Genomic DNA, 19,511 nt, shown 5'->3' with positions numbered 1-19,511 from the left:
TATAGTAAAAATAAAGTTGAAATGTGCCTTTTGAGCAATACCAAAACTGCAGAGAGAGCCTAGTTTTCAGGATCATTTGAAATTATGTTTAGTTTACATAGAAGACACTTTCAGACACACAGCAGGGATCACAATAACTACATGTATGTGCCTCTAGAACCAGGTAAAGCAGTGACCCATGCAATGTGTAGGGAATGCAAAACAAAAACCAAATTTCCTGTGTTTTTTTTTAATATACTGATTTGATTTTTCCAAAGCTGACAAGGTGTAAATTCAGACAGATGTATTCTTTTTCTGTCTCCATCTGCTGGTGAAAGATAATATTAATTACTGTCCCAACAAGCAAAGTGTCTGGATGACCTCTACTATTCCAAACAAGCGATTTATTACTGACCCAACAAGCCACCCTCATGGTTCTGACGTGCCATGCATACTTTGGACCACATTGAACTGCATCCAAACAAACCTTGGAGATGCATCTACTTGATCCAAGAATGGAAAATAAAAGACTCCCCTTTGTGCAACTGCGGTGAGAACATCCAAACCATCAAATCATAATGCAGTGCCCCAAATGTAGATTCAAAGGTGAATTAGATGATATCCACAACATCACAGAGGAGGACTTGAAATGGCTTATGGATGTACAACTGCATCTGTAGAATGATGCTCTGCAGATGCCATATGCAAGAGAGAGAGGACAAGCATCTTAGGAGTGGAGAAATTATAAAAATGCTTGACTGCTACCTCTACACTATCATGAAAGATGCCTGAGTTTGAGCTGGATCACTTGTGTTGCTCTTTAAATGTAACACTCAGAAGATGGCTTGTTGATTTCTGCATAAAAAAGACAGAGTGGCCAAAAGCAACATTTAAAGTTTATATTTTCCTAGGTACTGAGAATCTCTCTTAAACTATTACAGTTCTGTTCTCATGGCCTCCTCTAACTTTATTAAAATTGTTGCTGCCCCTACAAAGATGTCGGTGCTTAGTCTAATCCCTTTCTCCCACACAAACAGCATGGTTTTCTAGTTAGTGCCATATTTTTGTTGGACCAGTTCAGAAAGTGATATCTCAACCATGCCTCATACATCTAAAATCTGCATTGTCTTTAGTTCCATAATATCAGGGGTTGAAAGAGTAGTGTCCTGTCACAGTCAAAGGGAGGAAGTGAGAAAGCTGGGTACTTAGAAGATAAGGGGGAGCCCCTACAGACACAAAGATTCCACAAAGGGAGTGCTTGGTGAATGAGGGGTGTTCCTGATCTTGACTATGCTTCAAAAGTAGATTATGGGGCTGGAAGGTAGAAGACGGACTCTACTTTGCACTGTCCTTAATTTTCTGATATTGAGAAAGGAGAGATGGGTGCTGGTATGAGGAGCCCTGTGAGATATACAAATGCCAAATACATCATGAATATATTGTTGATAACTATAGGTTCTTCCGGCCTTTAAATCAGAAAAGCACTCACTCCCTTCTTTATCAAAGACACAACTAAGGTTACAAAATGTACTTTTGTTTAGTCCACCTCTGTTTTCCCAGAAGACTAGCAATACACACCTTAAACTTTTAAGACACATTGTCTAAGAGCTTGTCTACTCAAGGAAATTGACCGGAAATTTCTGACATCTCTGTATAGATTAACTGAATGAATAGTTCCTTCATTATAATGTCTCTTGTTCTGTTGTAAGCCCTGAAAGATGTGAAATGAAAGGTATTAGATATAATCAAGGAATGCATGGTCTATGTCCACCAAATTTAGAGGAACTATCAAGGATTTTGTTTGTTTTCTTTGTAAACGATTGTTGCACTCTAGAAATGATATGAATGAGAATGAAAAAGAATATTGAAAGATATAAGCACCTACCCTGTGTATACATTTAAAATATTAAAATAAATTACTTAAAGGAGGGATTCTAATGAATTGTCTGGGTTAGTACAGAAATATAGAATTGAAATGAATAATATATAAAAAGCCTCCGAAAAGAAAAGGATAAAAAATATGTGTTATACACCATCGCCATCTACTGGACAGCAAAGAAACTGAGGGAGCAAAAAAGTTAAAGCCTGTTGGCAAGTAGAAATAAGTGGTTTTCCCTCCTCCAATGAAACCTGAAACAGTGGATTGTGTGGATCTTCAGAGTTTCCTGAACCCATCAAGAAATTGCTGAACCCAGAAGTGCTACCGGGTGGTTGGACCAACCATGTAGACAGCCTCTCCCTTCTCTTAAGATTACCAGGACTAAGAAGTGGTGAAACCTTGTTTCAGAGATTGTCTTTCTCTGTGTTTTTTAAGGTAAATCAGTGGTATATCCCTGGGGTTACTCAGAGGTCTTTGAGAGGATATATCAACTCATTCTAGATATTAGCCTAGTTTTGCAACTGGCTGAGAAAAGCACTAGTGAAGTCTAAAGCACGAAGGATTCTTTCTCCAAGAATCAGGCAGCACAGACAATACTGAAGAGGTTTATTCACGATACCGGGAAGTCTGATAAATCAGCTTCAACTTCATGGTATTACAGTGGTCAATTATATACGCTTTCTTATCGATTGCATAGTACATTTTAAATTCTTCATCTATTCACTTACACATACAGACATTGTCCCATCCGGAGACAACAACAGTGATAATGGTCCTTACATATATGTAGAGACACTTTAATCACTCTATTTACATCAAGGATCCTAGGGCTACACTCAGGGTGGGAGTAGGATCGAGGAAGAAGGGGCGAGGGTCCTTACAGATAGGTGGCAGGTGACAAATTCTAAAGTTCTAAAATTCAGAAATTCTAAAAGCAAATGTGCTGTTCTCATTGGAATTAGAATCACTAAGAGGCCATCTGACTGCCTGATCCATCAGATGTTTACACTAGCCATTGTCCTTGAGGCTCAGGTATGCTCATTAGCTATTTAAATGAGTTTCGACCTACAACTTAAAAAAAACTGAGAGTCATGTTGCACTTTAAAAACTAACAAATATTTGCAGGCATAAGCTTTCGTGGGCTGCAACCTACTTCGTCAGATGCATGAAACAGAAATCAGATAGGAGGTATATATATACATCCAAGAGTAAGAAACAACAAAGGGAAGGGTAGGTGTAAACAAAATCCATTCTGTTAGAGTAGATGAGGCCTATTCACAGCCATTGATTAAAACGGGTGGGGAACGTCCGGCCCGCGGGCAGTATACGGCTCGCAAAATCATTTGGTCTGGCCCTCTCGGTGGGGGGGAATGCGGTGGCGGCGGGGAATTCGGCGGCAGCGCGGTTTCACGGCGGCGACGGGGTTCTGTGGGGGGGGGGGGGGGGCAGTGCCCGCCGCCGAAACCCTGCCGCTATTTGCCCCTTTTCTGTGGCGGGGGGACTTCGGCGGTGGGCACTTCCCCCTCGCCCCCCATGGAACCCCGCCACCGCCGTGAAACCGTGCCGCCGCCGAATTCCCCCCCCGCCGCCAGGGCCACCATCAGGCCCTTGACAGAAAAAAGGTTCCCAACCCCTGGATTAGAAGGTGAGAATGTGTGAACAGTGACAATTACTTCTTGTAATGAGATAACCATTCCAAGTCCCTATTCAGACCCAGTTTGATTGTGTCAAGTTTGCATATGAGTTCCAGCTCTGCAGTTTCTTGCTAAAGTCTGTTTTTGAAGTTTTTTTGTAGAAGTATGGCAACTTTCAAGTCAGCTACAGAGTGTCCTGGGAGATTGAAGTGCTCTCCTACTGGTTTATGGATGTTACCATTTTTTATGTTTAATTTGTGTCCATTTATTCTTGAGTGTAGTGACAGTCCAGTTTGGCCAATGTACATGGCAGAGGGGCATTGCTGGCACATGATGGCATATATTACATTAGTAGATGTGCAGGTGAATGAGCACCTACCCTCCCCATTGTTGTTTCTTACTCTTGGATGTATATATATACCTCCTATCTGATTTCTATTTCATGCATCTGACGAAGTGGATTGCAGCCCACAAAAGCTTATGCCTGAAGAAATTTGTTAGTCTTTAAAGTGCTACAGGACTTTCGTTGTTTTTGCTGTATACAGACTAACATAGCTACCCCTTGGGACCTACAGCTTGTTAGCTGAAAACAACCTCAAGCCTTACAATTGTCAGTACAAACTAAAATTTCATACAGACAATGACTTGTTTTACTACTCTATATACTATACACTGAAATATAAGTACAATATTTACATTTCAATCAATTTTATAATATGGTAAAAATCAGAAAGTAAGCAAATTTTCAGTAATAGTGTGCTGTGACACTTTTGTATTTTTATATCTGATTTTGTAAGCAAGTATTTTTTAGGTGAGGTGAAACTTGGATGTATGCAAGACAAATCAGATTCCTGAAAGGAATACTGTAGTCTGGAAAGGTTGAGGACCACTGATGTAAGTAACTGAAAGTTATTTTGTTGCATCTGCAGTCTTTCTATTGACACCCCAAGGAACTATATTTGGGATTTTAACAAAGTTATGTATGTTTCTCCTTTGTAAGTCCAAGTAAATTGACCTAAGAGAACCTCAAAGGAAACTTCTAAACTATAGCTTTTGATGCTTTAAACTAGTCTCTTTCAAACCTAACACTAGCAATAACAGGGACACTATTCATAAGAGTGCTTTAAGACAAACTAACTTTTTATTCCTTGGCAAATTATTTGAAGTATGATAAATGTATTATTAGAAATACTAAGGAATTGATAATTGATGATTTTAAGTAAACGTTATAAGAAATCTTGGTGATTTTTATTGTTCTGTGGTATAACTGCTTGACCTCAATGCTGCCTATGTCCATTGCCTTCAAGATAGTGTGTAGAATGTTCCCCCATTCCCTTATATCCCCTTTTATCTCTTAGCGCCCACACCATCACCCCGCATCCAGGATACAACAGCTTATCCCTTGTTGTTCTCCCATGTCATGGAAAAGAATCACATTGCTACATTTTAGAGTTGGATCGGGTGCAGCTTTAATTGTGACACACACACAATCACATAACCATAGCTATGGGGAATACTATAGCCATAGGGAAAACCCAGGTGGCTATAGGGAAGTCAATCACACCCCGTATCCCTCCCCCCCCAATAACCTGCATACTATCCCTGGATGTTTTATAACTTTGTCTCTTTAACTTTATGGGTTACCTTTTGTTATTTTTGTTAAACATTCACTTTAATAAAACGTTTTAATCTGTTCTTATCAGTTTAATATCTGATACGTTCTCGATTTGAGAACTTTTTTAGTAGGTGACTAGAATAGCTAATATCCAAACTTAATCTCTATATCTGTTGATTATATACTGATGATTGATTAATTGATTCCATTGATTTCAATGAAAGTTAGGCACCTAAATACCTTTGAGGATCTTGCTAAGTGTTCTGATTTGAAAAGTACTGTTCAAGGTAAAAGCTGACCTGAAAATAACCTAGCAATAAAATTAGTAAACTAAAACTCTTTGGATTCAGTAATGAGCAATTATCCAATTACATTCCATTCAAATATTGGCTATAATGTTTATCAAATTCAAAAATGTAGTTTGTAAAAGGTCAGCTTTAGAAAACTGGCACCTCAACAAATTAATAAATGTGATCCCCATTCACATATACTATCATTTCATATAGAAACCAGGACTTCACAGAGGGGATGGGAAGAGATTTGAGGAACGGTGTCCCTCAAAGTGACCAGGATCTCAGAGGGGTAGAGGGAAAGATAGGTAAGTGAGATGTATCCCATGGGTGCACAGGGCCCTACAGAGTGGAAAAGAGAGATGAGCTGCCTTGAACCCAACAGGAGGAGGAGAGACATGGGTGCTGTCAGGAGTTCCCATGGTAACCACGGCTCCACAAAGGGAGTGAAGGGATGGGTGCTTGGAGGGGGTTGGGTCCTCATAGTAAGCGGGGTCTCCTAGAGGGAGGGGAGGGATGAGAGCTGGGTGGGGTTCCCATGGTAACCAGAGTCCCACGAGGAGGGCCGGGAGAGATGGTTGCCCCGTGGTTCTCTCTCTGGGGCACAGTTCCCCGACACCACCAGAAGGGGCCACTGTGGCGGGAGGCTGCGGCCGGTGCTGGTCCCGATGCGTCCCTCTTCTCCTGGCATCGAGGGGCAGGAGGCGGAGCTTCCATTTTCAGCCAGCCAGCCAGCCAGCCCGCCCGCCCACAGTCGTACCGGCTCCGGACCGGCTGCTTTTGTGCGACAGGAGGAGCAGGGGCGGCTGCTGCTGCTTGGACTCCCCGAGCCGTGAGTGCGGGGCTCCCAGGGCTTGCCTGGCCGCCGTCATCGGCGGGAGGGGGCAGGTCGGGTTGGGGGCTTGGTCTGCTGGATCCCGGCGAGGGTGCAGGCTGGCCTAGGAGGGAAGGGCGCCCGGGGGAGCTGGAGCCAGGACTACCCGCCCTTCCCGGGTGTCCCAGTCCGAGCCTGGGAGCCCGGCCCTGGCGCAGGGGGGAGAATTCAGGGGTGGGCGGCTCGGAGAGGCCGCCCCGCCTGTGGGGTTAAATCTCCCTGTCTGGGTCCAGCCCGAGCTCGGGGTGCTGCGGGGCTCTGCTCATTGAAACCCCCACTCCCCCTCGGGAGAGCTGCTCTCGGCACGGCCTGCCAGGCAGGCGCGCATCCCCAGCCCCCCCAAGAGCAAGGTCTGGGGCTCCCGAGTCCCGCCTTGCCGTGTTGTCTCCTGCACGGTGTGTTGTCACGCACCACGTGTGAAACCTTCGGCCTCTAATTACCTTGTTTGTGAAGAGCATCCTCTATATCCCAAGAAGGCCCCGTCCGCCCCCCACTCGCAGCCATCTCAGCGATGGAGGCGGCCGGCGGCGCGCTGCACAGCGGTGCAGAAGGGAACGCTAACAGATTTCGGCTCTTGCTGGTTAACTAGTGGGAATGGAATGAGTGTTTCCGATAGTCTGCTTCCATTCCGTGAGTTATAGCTCTCTAACCATGCATTTCCAACCATTTAACGTTTGGTAACTCTGTTTTTATTGAGCCAAGTAGAGATGCATCTGTTTGTTTCTTTCTTTGTATGTTGCACTGTTCTGAGGTGCATTGAACTTGGCATCTTTATGAGTATTAAGCTAACGTGATTGAAAAATACACTTTTTTTGCCTGTCAAGATCGGGCCTTGGTATCTAGATGGTTCCTCTAATCAGTGATTTTCATAAATTGTATTTTGAGAATACATCAACATGTGCATGTATTCAGACTGCTTTGCTCATTTGTTTTCTTCTGAAGTTATGCTACAAAGAAACCAGTATGAGACTTCACATTGTTATTGATAAAATGTACAAAATATTCAAGTGCTTATATATGAATGCTAGAAGTCTAAATACTAAGATGGGTGAACTAGAGTGCCCATCATTTTAAAGAGAATGTTGCTATAGTGGGCATCATGAAAACTTGGTGGAATGAGTATAGTCAATGGGATATGGTAATTTAGGGTTAAAATATATAGGAATGAAAAAGTAAGTTGTGCTGGCTGGAGAGTGGCACTATATGTAAAAGAAAGCTTAGAGTCAAAGTAAAAATCTTAAATGAATCAAACTGTAGCGTAGGATCTCTATGGATAGAAATCCTTTGCTTGAACAGTAAGAGTTTAGTAGAAGGAACATATTGACTATCTGATTAGGATGATGGTAGTGATTGTTAGAATCCTTCATGCTTTACTTCTCCAAGAATCAGGCAGCACAGACAATACTGAAGAGGTTTATTCACAATACCGGGAAGTCTGATAAATCAGCTTCAACTTCATGGTATTACAGTGGTCAATTATATACGCTTTCTTATCGATTGCATAGTACATTTTAAATTCTTCATCTATTCACTTACAAATACAGACACTGTCCCATCCGGAGACGACAACAGTGATTATGGTCGTTACATACATGCAGAGACACTGTAATCACTCTACTTACATCAAGGATCCTAGGGCTACACTCGGGGCGGGAGTAGAGTGAAGAAAGAAGGAGGAGGGGGTGGTCCTTACAGATAGGTGGCAGGTGAGACAGAAATTCTAAAAGCAAATGTGCTGTTCTCATTGGAATTAGAATCACTAAGAGGCCATCTGGCTGCCTGAGCCATCGGATGTTTACACTAGCCATTGTCCTTGAGGCTCAGGTATGTTCGTTAGCCATTTAAATGAGTTTTGACCTACAATGGGTTAGCTGAAAACAACCTCAAGCCTTACATTGTGAAATGCTTAGGGAGATTAGAGAGGCTCCAAAGGCAGAATATGGAGTAGATTTCAACTATTGTCATATTGACTGGGTATGTCACCTCAGGAAGGGATGCAGAGAGATAATTTCTGGACAGCAAAATGGGGTAAACAGTGAGGTGGCAAAATTTGCAGATGATAAAAAAACTACTCAAGATAGTTAAATCCAAAGCAGACATCGAAGAGTTACAAAGGGATCATACAAAACTGGGTGACTGGGCAACAAAACGGCCGATGAAATTCAATGTTGATAAATGCAAAGTAATGCACGTTGTAAAAAGTAATCCCTACTATATGGGTCTAAATTAGCTGTTGTTCAAGAAAGAAAGAAATCTTGGAATCATTGTGAACAGTTCTCTGAAAATATCCACTCGGTGTGCAGTGGCAGTAAAAAAAAGCGAACAGACTGTTGGGAATTATTAGGAAAGGGATAGATAAGAAGACAGAAAATATATAGTCTCTTTGTAAATCCATGGTACGCCCGCATATTGAATACGGCATGCAGATCTGGTTGCCCCATCTCAAAAAAGATATATCGGAATTGGAAAAGGTACAAAAAAGGGCAACAAAAATTATTAGGTGTATGGGAAAGCTTCCATATGCGGAGAGAGATTAATAAGACTGGGACTTTTCATCTTGGAAAGAGACAACTAAGGAAGACATGATAGAAGTCTATAAAATCATGACTGGTGTGGAGAAAGTAAATAAGGAAGTGTTATTTACTCCTCATAACACAAGAACTAGGGGTCACCAAATGAAATTAATAGGCAACAGGTTTAAATAAACAAAAGGAAGTATTTCTTTACACAATGCACAATCAACCTGTGGAGCTCTTTGCCAGAGCATATTGTGAAGGCCAAGAATATAACAGGATTCAAAAAAGAACTAGATAAGTTAATGGGTCCATCAATGGATATTAGCCAGATTGGCAGGGATTGCTGCTTGTCAGAAGCTGGGAATGAGTGACCGCATGGATCACTTTGATGATTATTAGTTCTGTTCATTCCTTCTGAAGCATCTGGCACTGGCCGCTGTCAGAAGACAGGATACTGGGCTAGATTGACCACTCGTCTGACCCAGAGTGACTTATGTTCTAACAAGAATGAATACAGCTTGTCCTAAAACCCACATGGGGAGAAGCAATTTTTGATTTAGTTTAAGTGGAGCATAAGATCTGGTCCAAGAGGTAAATACAGCTGAACTGCTTAGTAATAGCAGCCATAATGTAATTAAATTTAATATCCTGGTAGTGAGAAAATTGCAAAAAAATGCTACTGTGGTTGGTTTCAACTTCAAAAGGGGGCCAACATAAAAATGAGGAAGCTAGTTAAATGGAAATTAAAAGGAACAATCACAAAGGTGAAATGCCTGTAAACTGCATTAGAACTATTTAAAAGCACCATAATAGAGGCTCAAGCTAAATGTATACCTCCCCTCCAAAAACAAAACAGTAAGAGAACCAAAACAAATGCCATCATGGCTAAACAGCAGTGTAAAAGAGGTGGTCAGAGGCAAAAAGGCATCCTTTAAAAATTAGAAGTCAAATCTTACTTAGAAAAATAGAAAGAAACATAAACTCTGGCAAGTCAAATATAAAAGTATGATCAGGCAGGCCAAGAAAGTTTGTAAAAGTATGATCAGGCAGGCCAAGAAAGTTTTTGTGTTCTTGGATAGGTGCTCTTCAAATTCTAACAGCAAAAATTTTTTTAAAGCACTTCAGAAGCAGAAGCCTGCCAAATAATATCTGGGACCTCTGGATGATCAAGGTACTAATGGAGCATTCAGGGAAGACAAGGCCATTGCAGAGAAGCTAAATAAATTCTTTGCATCAGTCTTCACTGCAGACGATCTGAGGGAGATTCCCACATCCGAGCCATTGTTTTTAGGTGACCTATTTTAGGAACTGTTCCAGACTGAGGTATCAATAGAGGAGGTTTTTGAACAAATTTGATAAATGAAACAGTAAAAAGTCACGAAGACCAGATGGTATTCACTCAAAAGTTCTGAAAGAACTCAAATATAAAATTGCAGAACTACTAACTATGGTATGTACCTCTCACTTAAATCAGCCTCTGTACCAGATAAATGTACCAGATAAATGGATGATAGCTAATATAATGCTGATTTTTAAAAAGGCTCCACAGACAATCTAACTTCAGTACCAGGCAAATTGGTTAAGATATTACTGAAGAATAAAATTCAGACATATAAATGAACACAATATGTTAGGGAAGAGTCAACCCAGCTTTTGTAAAGGGAAACCATGCCTCATCAGTCTATTAGAATTCTTTGAGGGTATCAACAAATATGTGGACAAGAATGATCCAGTGGATATAATGTACTTGGCCTTTCAGAAAGCCTGTGATAGGGTCCCTCACCAAAGGCTCTCAAGCAACATAAGCCATGAAGGGATAAGAGGAAGGGCTTCTCATGGATCAGTAACTGCCAAAAGATAGGAAACAAAGCGTAGGAATAAATAGTCAGTTTTTGTGATGGAGAAAGGTAAATAGCAGGGTCTCCCAAGGATTTGTACTGGGATCAGTGCTGTTCAGCAAATTCATAAATGATCTGGAAAAGGGAGTGATCAGGGTGGTGGCAACATTTACAGAAAAAAAAAAAAGTAAGATAGTTTAGTCCAAAGCTACTGCAAAAGCATACAAAGGTATCTCGCTCAAATAGGTTGACTGGGTGACAAAATGAATGAAATTCAATGTGGATAAGTGCAAAGTAATGCACAACTATACATACAAAATAATAGGGTCTAAATTAGCTGTTGCAATGCAAAGAGATTTTGCAGTCATCTTGGATAGTTTTCTGAAAACGTCTGCTTAATGTGCAGCAGCAGTCAAAAAACAAGTACAGGACCACTAGGAAAGGAATTAGATCATAAAACAGAAAATATAATACCATTATACAAATCCATCATATGTCCACACCTTCAATACTGTGTGCCGTTCTAGTCGCCATCTCAAAATAGATATATTAGAGTTGGAAAAGGTGCAGAGAAGGGTGACAAGAATGATTGGGTTACGGAACAGCTTCCATATGAGGAGAGGTTAAAAAGACTGGGACTGTTCAGCTTAGAAAAGAGGCAACTAAGGGGGAGGGGGCGGAAGGATATGATAGAGATCTACAAAATCATGAATGGTATGGAAAAAGCGAATAAGAAGTGTCATTTCACATAACACAAGAACTAGAGGGTCACCCAATGAAATGAATAGGCAGCAGGCTTAAAACAAATGAAAGGAAGTACTTAACACAACACACTGTCAACTGTGGAACTCATAGTAGCGGATGTTCAGAAGGCCAAAACTATAACAGGGTTCAGAAAAGAATTGGATAAGTTCATGGAGGATAGGTCCATTAATGCCTATTAGCCAAGATGGTCAGGGTCGCAAACTCATGCTCTGAGTGTCCCTAAACCTCCTACTGCCACAAGCTGGAGCTGGATGATGGGATGGATCACTCTGAATTGTCCTGTTCTGTTAATTCCCTCTGAAGCATCTGCACTGGCCACTGTCAGAGACAGGTTACTAGGCTAGATGGACCATTGGTCTAATGCTGTATGGCTGTTCATATGTTCTTATTTAGGGTTAGATCAGTACAGTTTTTATGGCTGTGTAATATGGTTAACAAATCTCTAGTATGGATTATCTTCTCAACTGTTGTTTAATGGACAAATGAGGTTGTGCACATCAGAGGAAGAGCAGTGCTGCATTTTTTCATAAAAATTATTTTTCTATAATGATAATTGACAAGTCATGCAATCCATGTCAGTTTTCATTACAGTAAGTGGGAAGAGTGTGTGGAGGGTGGCATGGTCATTTATCTACAGTGATCTGTCATTAAACTTCCTTTGAAAATTCCTGGATTGACCCTGAGACGAAAGACAAATAGAACATGTGATGGTAATCGTCAAAACCATTTTTCCTTTAATTTGGTTAATAGTTTTTCTATTTGAGGAGTCTGAATTCCCAATGCTTGCTGCTTTATAGAGCATGTATTCTTTCCACAGTTTCTAAATAAGAACAAAGAAGTCAAAAATACAGTAGAGCAGCCCATTACTGCAGGGAGTATGTAGAACTATTGTTGACTTTGACAGGACTGCTGCATGTGGAACAGCTGCAGCACTACACCCTCACTTCGTTGGACAGTAGCAGTATGAATTTCAGTTGCCTCAGAATGCAAGAACATTTTTTGAGAAATGGAGAAGGACAACTGGGGTGGGAGTTTTTTAAAAACTCTATACCATGCATGGCCAAACTGTGCCTTGTGAGCCACATGTAGCTCTTTTACAGTTAGTGTGTCTTGTGGAGCCTCCTATGCTCCCCTTCCCCTCATTCTCCACCTACCAGACTGGGGTGGAGCTCGGAGCGTCTGCTGTGAGGTAGGGTTGTGGAGCTAGAGGATTCTGCCCAGCGAGGTGGGGGGAGTCAGTAAGTTTGACCACCACTGCCTTATACTACAGGATCCTCAGATGGAAGGTGCTATAGAAGTGTAAAATATTATAATTGTGTTTGCAATTGTGTATATTTAAAGACTGAGTGTTCTCTTAATGTAAATTGTAGTCAGCATGCCCTCTGTAAATAACAAATATAGATCAGCTAATGGGTGCTCTAATGTTGTTTTGACTCTGAAAATTTATATATAATTTTAAAAACTGGCAGTCAAACAGGAAGCTAGAAAATAGAATGAGGGAAAAATACTTTTATCATTTGAAAGCACTAAAATTCAGAATTTTTGGAAGCTGTGTACAATTTATAGAAACTGGCACCTTCACTCTTTGAACCATCAAACTGGACTTCGCCTGGAAAAAAAAATGATAGTTTCCTCTGAGTACGTATGATGTTTTGAGAATCACCCATATTAGTAAGGAGTTCTGTCACTGCCTACCCTGTAAAGTTAGGGGTCTTGATGCTGTGCTGCTGTGGCTCAATTCCCTGACACCAACAGCCTGCACACAAGCACAAGGTTCACCTTGGCTTCCATCAGCCTAGTTAGTACTTGCAGGGTGACACCAGCAGCTCTTCCAGTGCCAAGTCTCCTAAAATCTCCTCCCTAGGTTCTTAACTATCAGGCTTTCAGATCATTCCGCTTTAGTTCATCACCCACAAAGGCATAAAACCAGCCCTGCTTTTTCCCCTAATTATCAGTTCACTTTGGTACACACCCTCCAGAGAGTTTGTACACTGGAGACCTGCTTGGGATGAAAATAAACAAAAAGTGTATTTAATAGAAAAACCACAGATTCAAAGATGACATAGTAAGGGAAGCAAACATATACAAGTTACACAGAAAATAAACATAAAAATGCAAGACTTTTTCACTTCCATATTAGATAAATCCCTTTTTTAATGCAAGTGACTATTGCCTTTGAACAGTTTCCCAACATATCACATGGTATAGGGGGATCCAGTGTTTCACAAACAGCTTGCTGCTTAGAGGTTGTCCCTCAGTTTCTTGATAAAAACCTGAGGCTATGGCTATTCTAGAGAGCTTACACTAGAGAGCAGCTGCGCTCCTGTGAACTTTGTAGTGTAGCTGCTGTAAGAAGACAGGAGAGAGGTCTACTGTTAATTTACACCCAGGTGCATGGGCATCTGCCTCTCCCCCTTTAAAAGCCTGGGAATTTTTGAAATTCCACTTCCTGCTTGCCTGGCATGGAGAGCTCACATCACATCTTCCCAGCTGACCCTGGTGGCTTCATGCAGCAAAGGATCCGCTGCTTGGAGCACACTGGAGCCATTGGATCTGTTGAGAATATGGGGAGAAGAGGCTGTGCTCTCATCTCCGCTCAGCCATAGGAACTTCGATACCTACAGTCAGATTTTTCATGGCATGTTGGAATAGGACTACGAACGGGAAACACATCAGTACTGTATGAAGATAAAGGAGCTGAGCCAGGTGTATCAGAAGGCAAGGGAGTCAAACTGTTGCTTTTGTGCTGTGCTGAAGACCTGCCACTTCTATAAGGAGTTTTATGCCATTCTTGGTGGAGACCCCACCTCCACTGCCAAGAGCCCCGTGGATACTTTGGGGTGGATTGGAGAAAGTGGACTCAACCCTGAGAACGAAGTCATGGATGAGGAGGTTGAGTTGGAGGATGAGACGGGACAGGTGACAGGTCATCCGGTACTTTGGTGAGCCAGGACGTCGTCTTAACCCAGGAGGGTTTGAACCAGTCTCAGCACTCCATTTCTGGTGCACATGATGCAGGAGAGGGGAGCTCTGGTAAGTGATATTTTTTTAGTTGATGCTGTTCAGTTATATGAAATAGAGCTGTCCTTTGCTTTGTTATATTCTAGAAGTGGGTGAAGGGATAGAAATATGCAAGACTAGCTGTGTTTGCGTGTGCTTTCCATTCCCCTGTGCAGCTAAGCGGTGCAGCAGAGCAGTGTGTTAATGCACACAGAAATTTCACTAAAGAGATCTCTAGAAAACTTTCCTGGAGATACTGGCCAATTCTCTGCTGAAGGTTCCTTGGCAGAGCTGCTTTGTTCCTTTCCCCTTGTAGGAAACTTTCCAGTGCCAATCAGCAGTCACTTGTGCAGTGACCAAAATGGCACACAGACAAGCAGCATAGGTGTGAAGCTGCACACATTCAGGGAATGCACCTTTTGCATCTTTGCTTATCTTCGGGAGTGAGATATCGGCTTCAGTGACTTGCCTGTGGAAAATGGTGGCAGAATTTACAATTTTGTCCCTAGTCGCTTGCAGTGATTCCCTTAAAAAAACACTTAGATCTTGTGCCTCATATTGAGCCCCACCGCCCTGGGCTGAACTCACTAAGTTTAGGGTGTTTGTGGAGCTGTGTGCTTGCCAAGGGACAGTGAGAAAATGATTCATATTTAAAAAGAGGTGTAATGATTTGATGCCGTGAATACACTAACAGTCATGTTTCTGTTTATTGTTTCTTGTGCTTCTGCAGATGTGGCCTTCAAGGGAACCCCTTCCACACTGGTGGAGTGCCTCTGCCAGATAAGGAAGTGACTGAGGAGGGACATGTTTTGAGAGGTGTCCTAATCCTCAGAGGCTGAAAAACAAGAATGCATGGCAATGAGAAACATTTCAAATGAAAATTATAGAATAGACAGTCACGACAGAAAGGAGAGAGGCAGGAGTGAATTTTCATGGGCCAGAAGCAGATGATAAATGATGGAGGACCAAATGGTGATGTTGAAGTCCCTAATCACGCTGCAGGCAGAATACGTGCCTTTTTCCCCCTCCCTTCCACTCAACCCCTTCAGACAGCTTCCAAAATGATAGCTGGACTTACACACATCTATGAGAACCCACACTGCCCTTCACTGTTATCTCCCTTCCCACCAAGTGTTTTGTGTGCTGTTAATTGGTATTTAATAAAAACATAGTCTCTGAAAGATAATCAGTCTTTATTTGTCCCCTATCCATTGTAGTTGCTGCTGCAATTAATACATAGTGACAACTGAATCATTTGCAGACTACAAATCAGTCAGGAATCTTAAAAAATTTCATGCAAGGCAGCAAGTTAACAGCCTGCGGCAGAGTACTGTATAGAAAAACATATTACTCGTGCTCATGGTCAAAATGGTGCCTCAAGGCCTTCCTGATTCAAATAGCCCTTCATTGTGCCCATCTAATAGCTCTGGTATCTGGCTGCTCAAAATCAGCTGGCAGGCGATCCGCCTCCGTGCTTCATCCGGAGGGAATCTTTTCACCCTTATCCTCATGAATATTGTGCGGTGCACAGCAGGCTGCTATGACCATGGGAATATTTTTCTCATTTAGGTCTAACTTGCCATAAAAGCAGCGCAAGTGTGCTTTTAATTTGCCAAACGCACATTCTATGGTCATTTTGCACCCGCTCAGCTTATTGTTGAAGCACTCCTTGCTGCTGTCTAGGTTTCCCATATAAGGCTTCATGAGCCATGGGAGTAAGGGGCATGCTGGGTCTCCCAGGATCACTATGGGCATTTCAGCATTCTCCATTGGAAACTTGTGGTCTGACAAGTCCCTGCTTGCAGCTTTCTGTAAAGGCCGATGTTTCTGAAGATGCGTGGATCATGCACCTTCCATGACCACCTCACGTTGATATCCATGAAATACCTGTGGCACAATTGCCTGCAATACCATCAAGAAGTACTCCCTTTCTATTGATGTACTCTGTCATAAGATGGTCCAGGGCCAAAATTGGGATATATGTGCCATCTATCACCCCACCATTGTTAGGGAATCCTATTGCTGCAAAGCCATCCACTATTTTATGCACATTTCCAAAAGTCTCGTCCTTCGTATCAGAATGTGATTAATGGTTCTGCACACTTGCATTAACACAGCCCCTGTGGTAGACTTCTCAACTCCAAACTGATTTGTGACTGACCTGTAGCAGTCTGGAGTTGCCAGCTTCCACACTGCAATCACCATGCACTTCTCCACTGAGAGGGCAGCTCTCATTTTGGTGTATTTGCGCTGCAGTGCTGGGGAAGCTCCTCACACAGTTCCAAGGAAGGTGGTTTTCTGCATCCAAAAATTCTGCAACCACTGCTTGTTGTCCTAGACTTGCATAATGATGTGATCTCACCACTCCGTGCTTGTTTCATGAGCCCAAAAGCGACGGTCCACCGTGTGCAGCTGATCTGTGAATGCCAAAAGTAATCTGATGTTTCTTTCCATGGCACACGGCAGGTCAGGCACCTCTAATTCCTGTTTAGATTAGGAGATCATGATATACAGCATGACCATCCGTGATGTGTTCATAACAGTTGCCACAACAGTGGAGAGCACAATGCAGGAACCATCCTTTCTGACAGAGATGGTGGGTGCACAGTAAATGGGCAATTGAAAAATGCTGTGAAATGTGGTCCAAAACCCCTGGAATGATGGGACATAAAAAACTGCATCATGGTGCAGGCTTAACTGAGATCCACTCTGCCTTCCCACAACTCCTCGCTGCAGAAGTTGCACTGTGACTCATGATTATTCAGAGTGGGGGAAATTCCCTTTTGACTTGGATGTCTCAATATCTTCCAATTAACTAATGATCCATCATTGTCTTTTCCTGGGCTGGACAGTGGATTATTACTTGGAGCTGGTTTCATATAAACACCTACTATGGGAGGTGCCCCTCCCTGCTGTGAGGTGTGGTTGAAGTTTGTAGTACAGGTTATGAGCAGTTTTCTGTGTACATAAATACAGAGTCCATAACCACAGTCTGTATACATATCTCATAATGACCATCAAGTTCAGAACATTATAAGTTTTCATTACTTTTATAGTACAATAATACAGCATGCAATCAGTTGGTTCAAATGCTCATTTTTGTTTAAACTCTGTTCTCCCATTGGGGTTTCTGGACTATGATTGTCAAATTTTATAAAATTTTTATAAGATGTATACTGTGAATATAATATGTAGTTGTCTAAAGTCTTATAATTAATCGCTACTGGTTCTTTTATTTGTGTATAATGGAATGAAGACAATACTTAATAGCCGCCTTCTTCCTTTCCCTCCCCCCCCCCCTCCCCCCCCCCTCCCCCCCCCCCCGCTCTCCCCCATCCTTCCCCAATTGATCACTATAGCTCTCATTCTGCTTTAACAAAAATAACTCTCTGGTATCCTTTAGGTCCTTCACTCAGGTTCTGCTTGCATTAGGTCCCAAATTTCACCCGTCTTTAAAGGATAACTACACTGTAAACAGGGCCAGCCCTGCATGTTTTGTTTCCCATCCAAAAGGCACAAGCCAAAAACCCACCCCCTGTGGCATTTGGGCCCCTGACTGTTGGTGCCCAGGGTGACCACCCAGAATCACCTGCCCCTAAGGCCAGCCCTGACTGTAAATAAGGAAATATAACTGAATATGATTTGGACTTAAGACCACTCTTTTCAATTCAAAGCTGCAACAAATAAATGGAACAAAGATGACATTTGCTTACAGTAAAAAGTTGTGTATTACAGATGGTCCAACAACTTGAAAGTATTCATTTTCAGAGATGATCTATGAGCTCAATTATGGATTATGAAATAAATTACTTTTAATTAGTTGCAAGCGGTCAGTTGTTTAAAAAAACTGCAATGTACTATGGATGTTTTAAGACTGTCTTCTCGCTTCACTTGTGAAAAGAATAAATGCAGCATATTTTGTTTTCCTAGGAATTAAAATGTCATCTTGGGTCAAAGTTACCAGGAATCAAGTTCAGAAACCTGTTGTGGATAAAAGGTAAAAGTAAAATAAATATAAGAACTTCAACAATCCTTTCTACAGATACTTATGTAAACATTAACCCTTATTTTCATATAAGATTCTGAGAATTGTGGTCATTTCACTGTCATTGTTATAAAATTCATTCACTTTAAAGAGTTGAATGTCTTTAACAAAACAAACATGCATATATAAACAGGGAAATAGAAAAAATCACACCCAATTCTACTTACATACAATTCTATTAAGAACTTCATCATTGTATTCATTAAGGCCCCAATCCTGCAAAGACTGAAGCATGTTATCTCCATGCACTGAGTGGTTTCATCGACTAGTAGGACTACAGTACTTAGTGTGTAAAGTTAACCACATGCTTAAGATTGGGCCCTATGTTTAACATGAATCAGTGATATCCCACTTCTATAATCTAGAAAACAAAGTAGCTAAGCATTTAAAATATCAACATATGCACATTTGGTATCCGCTGGAAATACGAATTAAACTCTGCATAGGATTATTACTTTTATCGGGTGCGTTTTGTGTTCTGAAACACTAGATTGAAAGAAACTTCGTAGCCAGTATCAGAACTACAACTTGTAATATTTTTAAAATGTTTTACACTGTTATGTGTCATTTGTGTAACTTATAAAGGAATAAGGAACTACTCTCTCCAGTTGTCGGTAGTATTGTACTGTTTGAACACACTCTGAGTACACCTATTCATATGTTTGTGCAAATCGATGTTCAAAAACAGTCATAAAATACTATGCTTGAGCAACACATTTTCAATCAGTTACATCTTCAATTCTAATTTCTATGGGGTGAAATTCACTCCTGTGCAGAGGACTAGCACAAAGCCTGTGTACCACTTCAGTCCCAATTAATGTCCAAAGCAAGCTGTACATCCTATGAGAACTTAAGTGATGCACAGACTTTGTGCTGGCCCTCTCTGTACAGGGATGAATTTCATTCTTAGGCCCTGATCCTGCAGTTTACAACATATGGATGGATTGTTGTGCCCACACAAAGCCACACTGATTTCACTGTGGCTTCATGAGGGTACAGTGGTCTGCCTACTTGCTGTAAATTGCAGGGTCAAGGCTTTTAATGAACATTTTTTCATATCTATATATATCAGTGAG

At 41.7% G+C, this 19,511-nt stretch overlaps 1 protein-coding gene and 1 pseudogene across 1 annotated transcript in view; both read left to right on the top strand.

Annotated features, from left to right (window-relative positions):
* The first annotated feature begins 5,180 nt into the window (after positions 1–5,180).
* On the top strand, positions 5,181–5,227 carry LOC137156466 (U2 spliceosomal RNA; annotated as a pseudogene).
* An 896-nt stretch (positions 5,228–6,123) lies between these two features.
* Positions 6,124–19,511, top strand: part of LOC137154863 (nuclear receptor coactivator 5-like) — a 44,378-nt gene continuing 30,990 nt past the window's right edge. The window contains exons 1-2 of the mRNA XM_067550712.1: positions 6,124–6,229; positions 18,321–18,387. Coding sequence (XP_067406813.1) covers positions 18,329–18,387 — 59 coding nt within the window. The 5' untranslated portion in view covers positions 6,124–6,229; positions 18,321–18,328. The remainder of the gene's footprint in view (positions 6,230–18,320; positions 18,388–19,511) is intronic.

The sequence above is a fragment of the Emydura macquarii genome, unplaced genomic scaffold, assembly GCF_026122565.2.
Source record: "Emydura macquarii macquarii isolate MOO-44397 ecotype Brisbane River unplaced genomic scaffold, CSIRO-AGI_Emac_v2 contig_295, whole genome shotgun sequence".
Lineage (NCBI taxonomy): Eukaryota > Metazoa > Chordata > Testudines > Chelidae > Emydura > Emydura macquarii.
The sequence above is the reverse complement of the archived record's forward strand: the minus strand, read 5'-3'. Positions and strand labels throughout refer to the sequence as shown.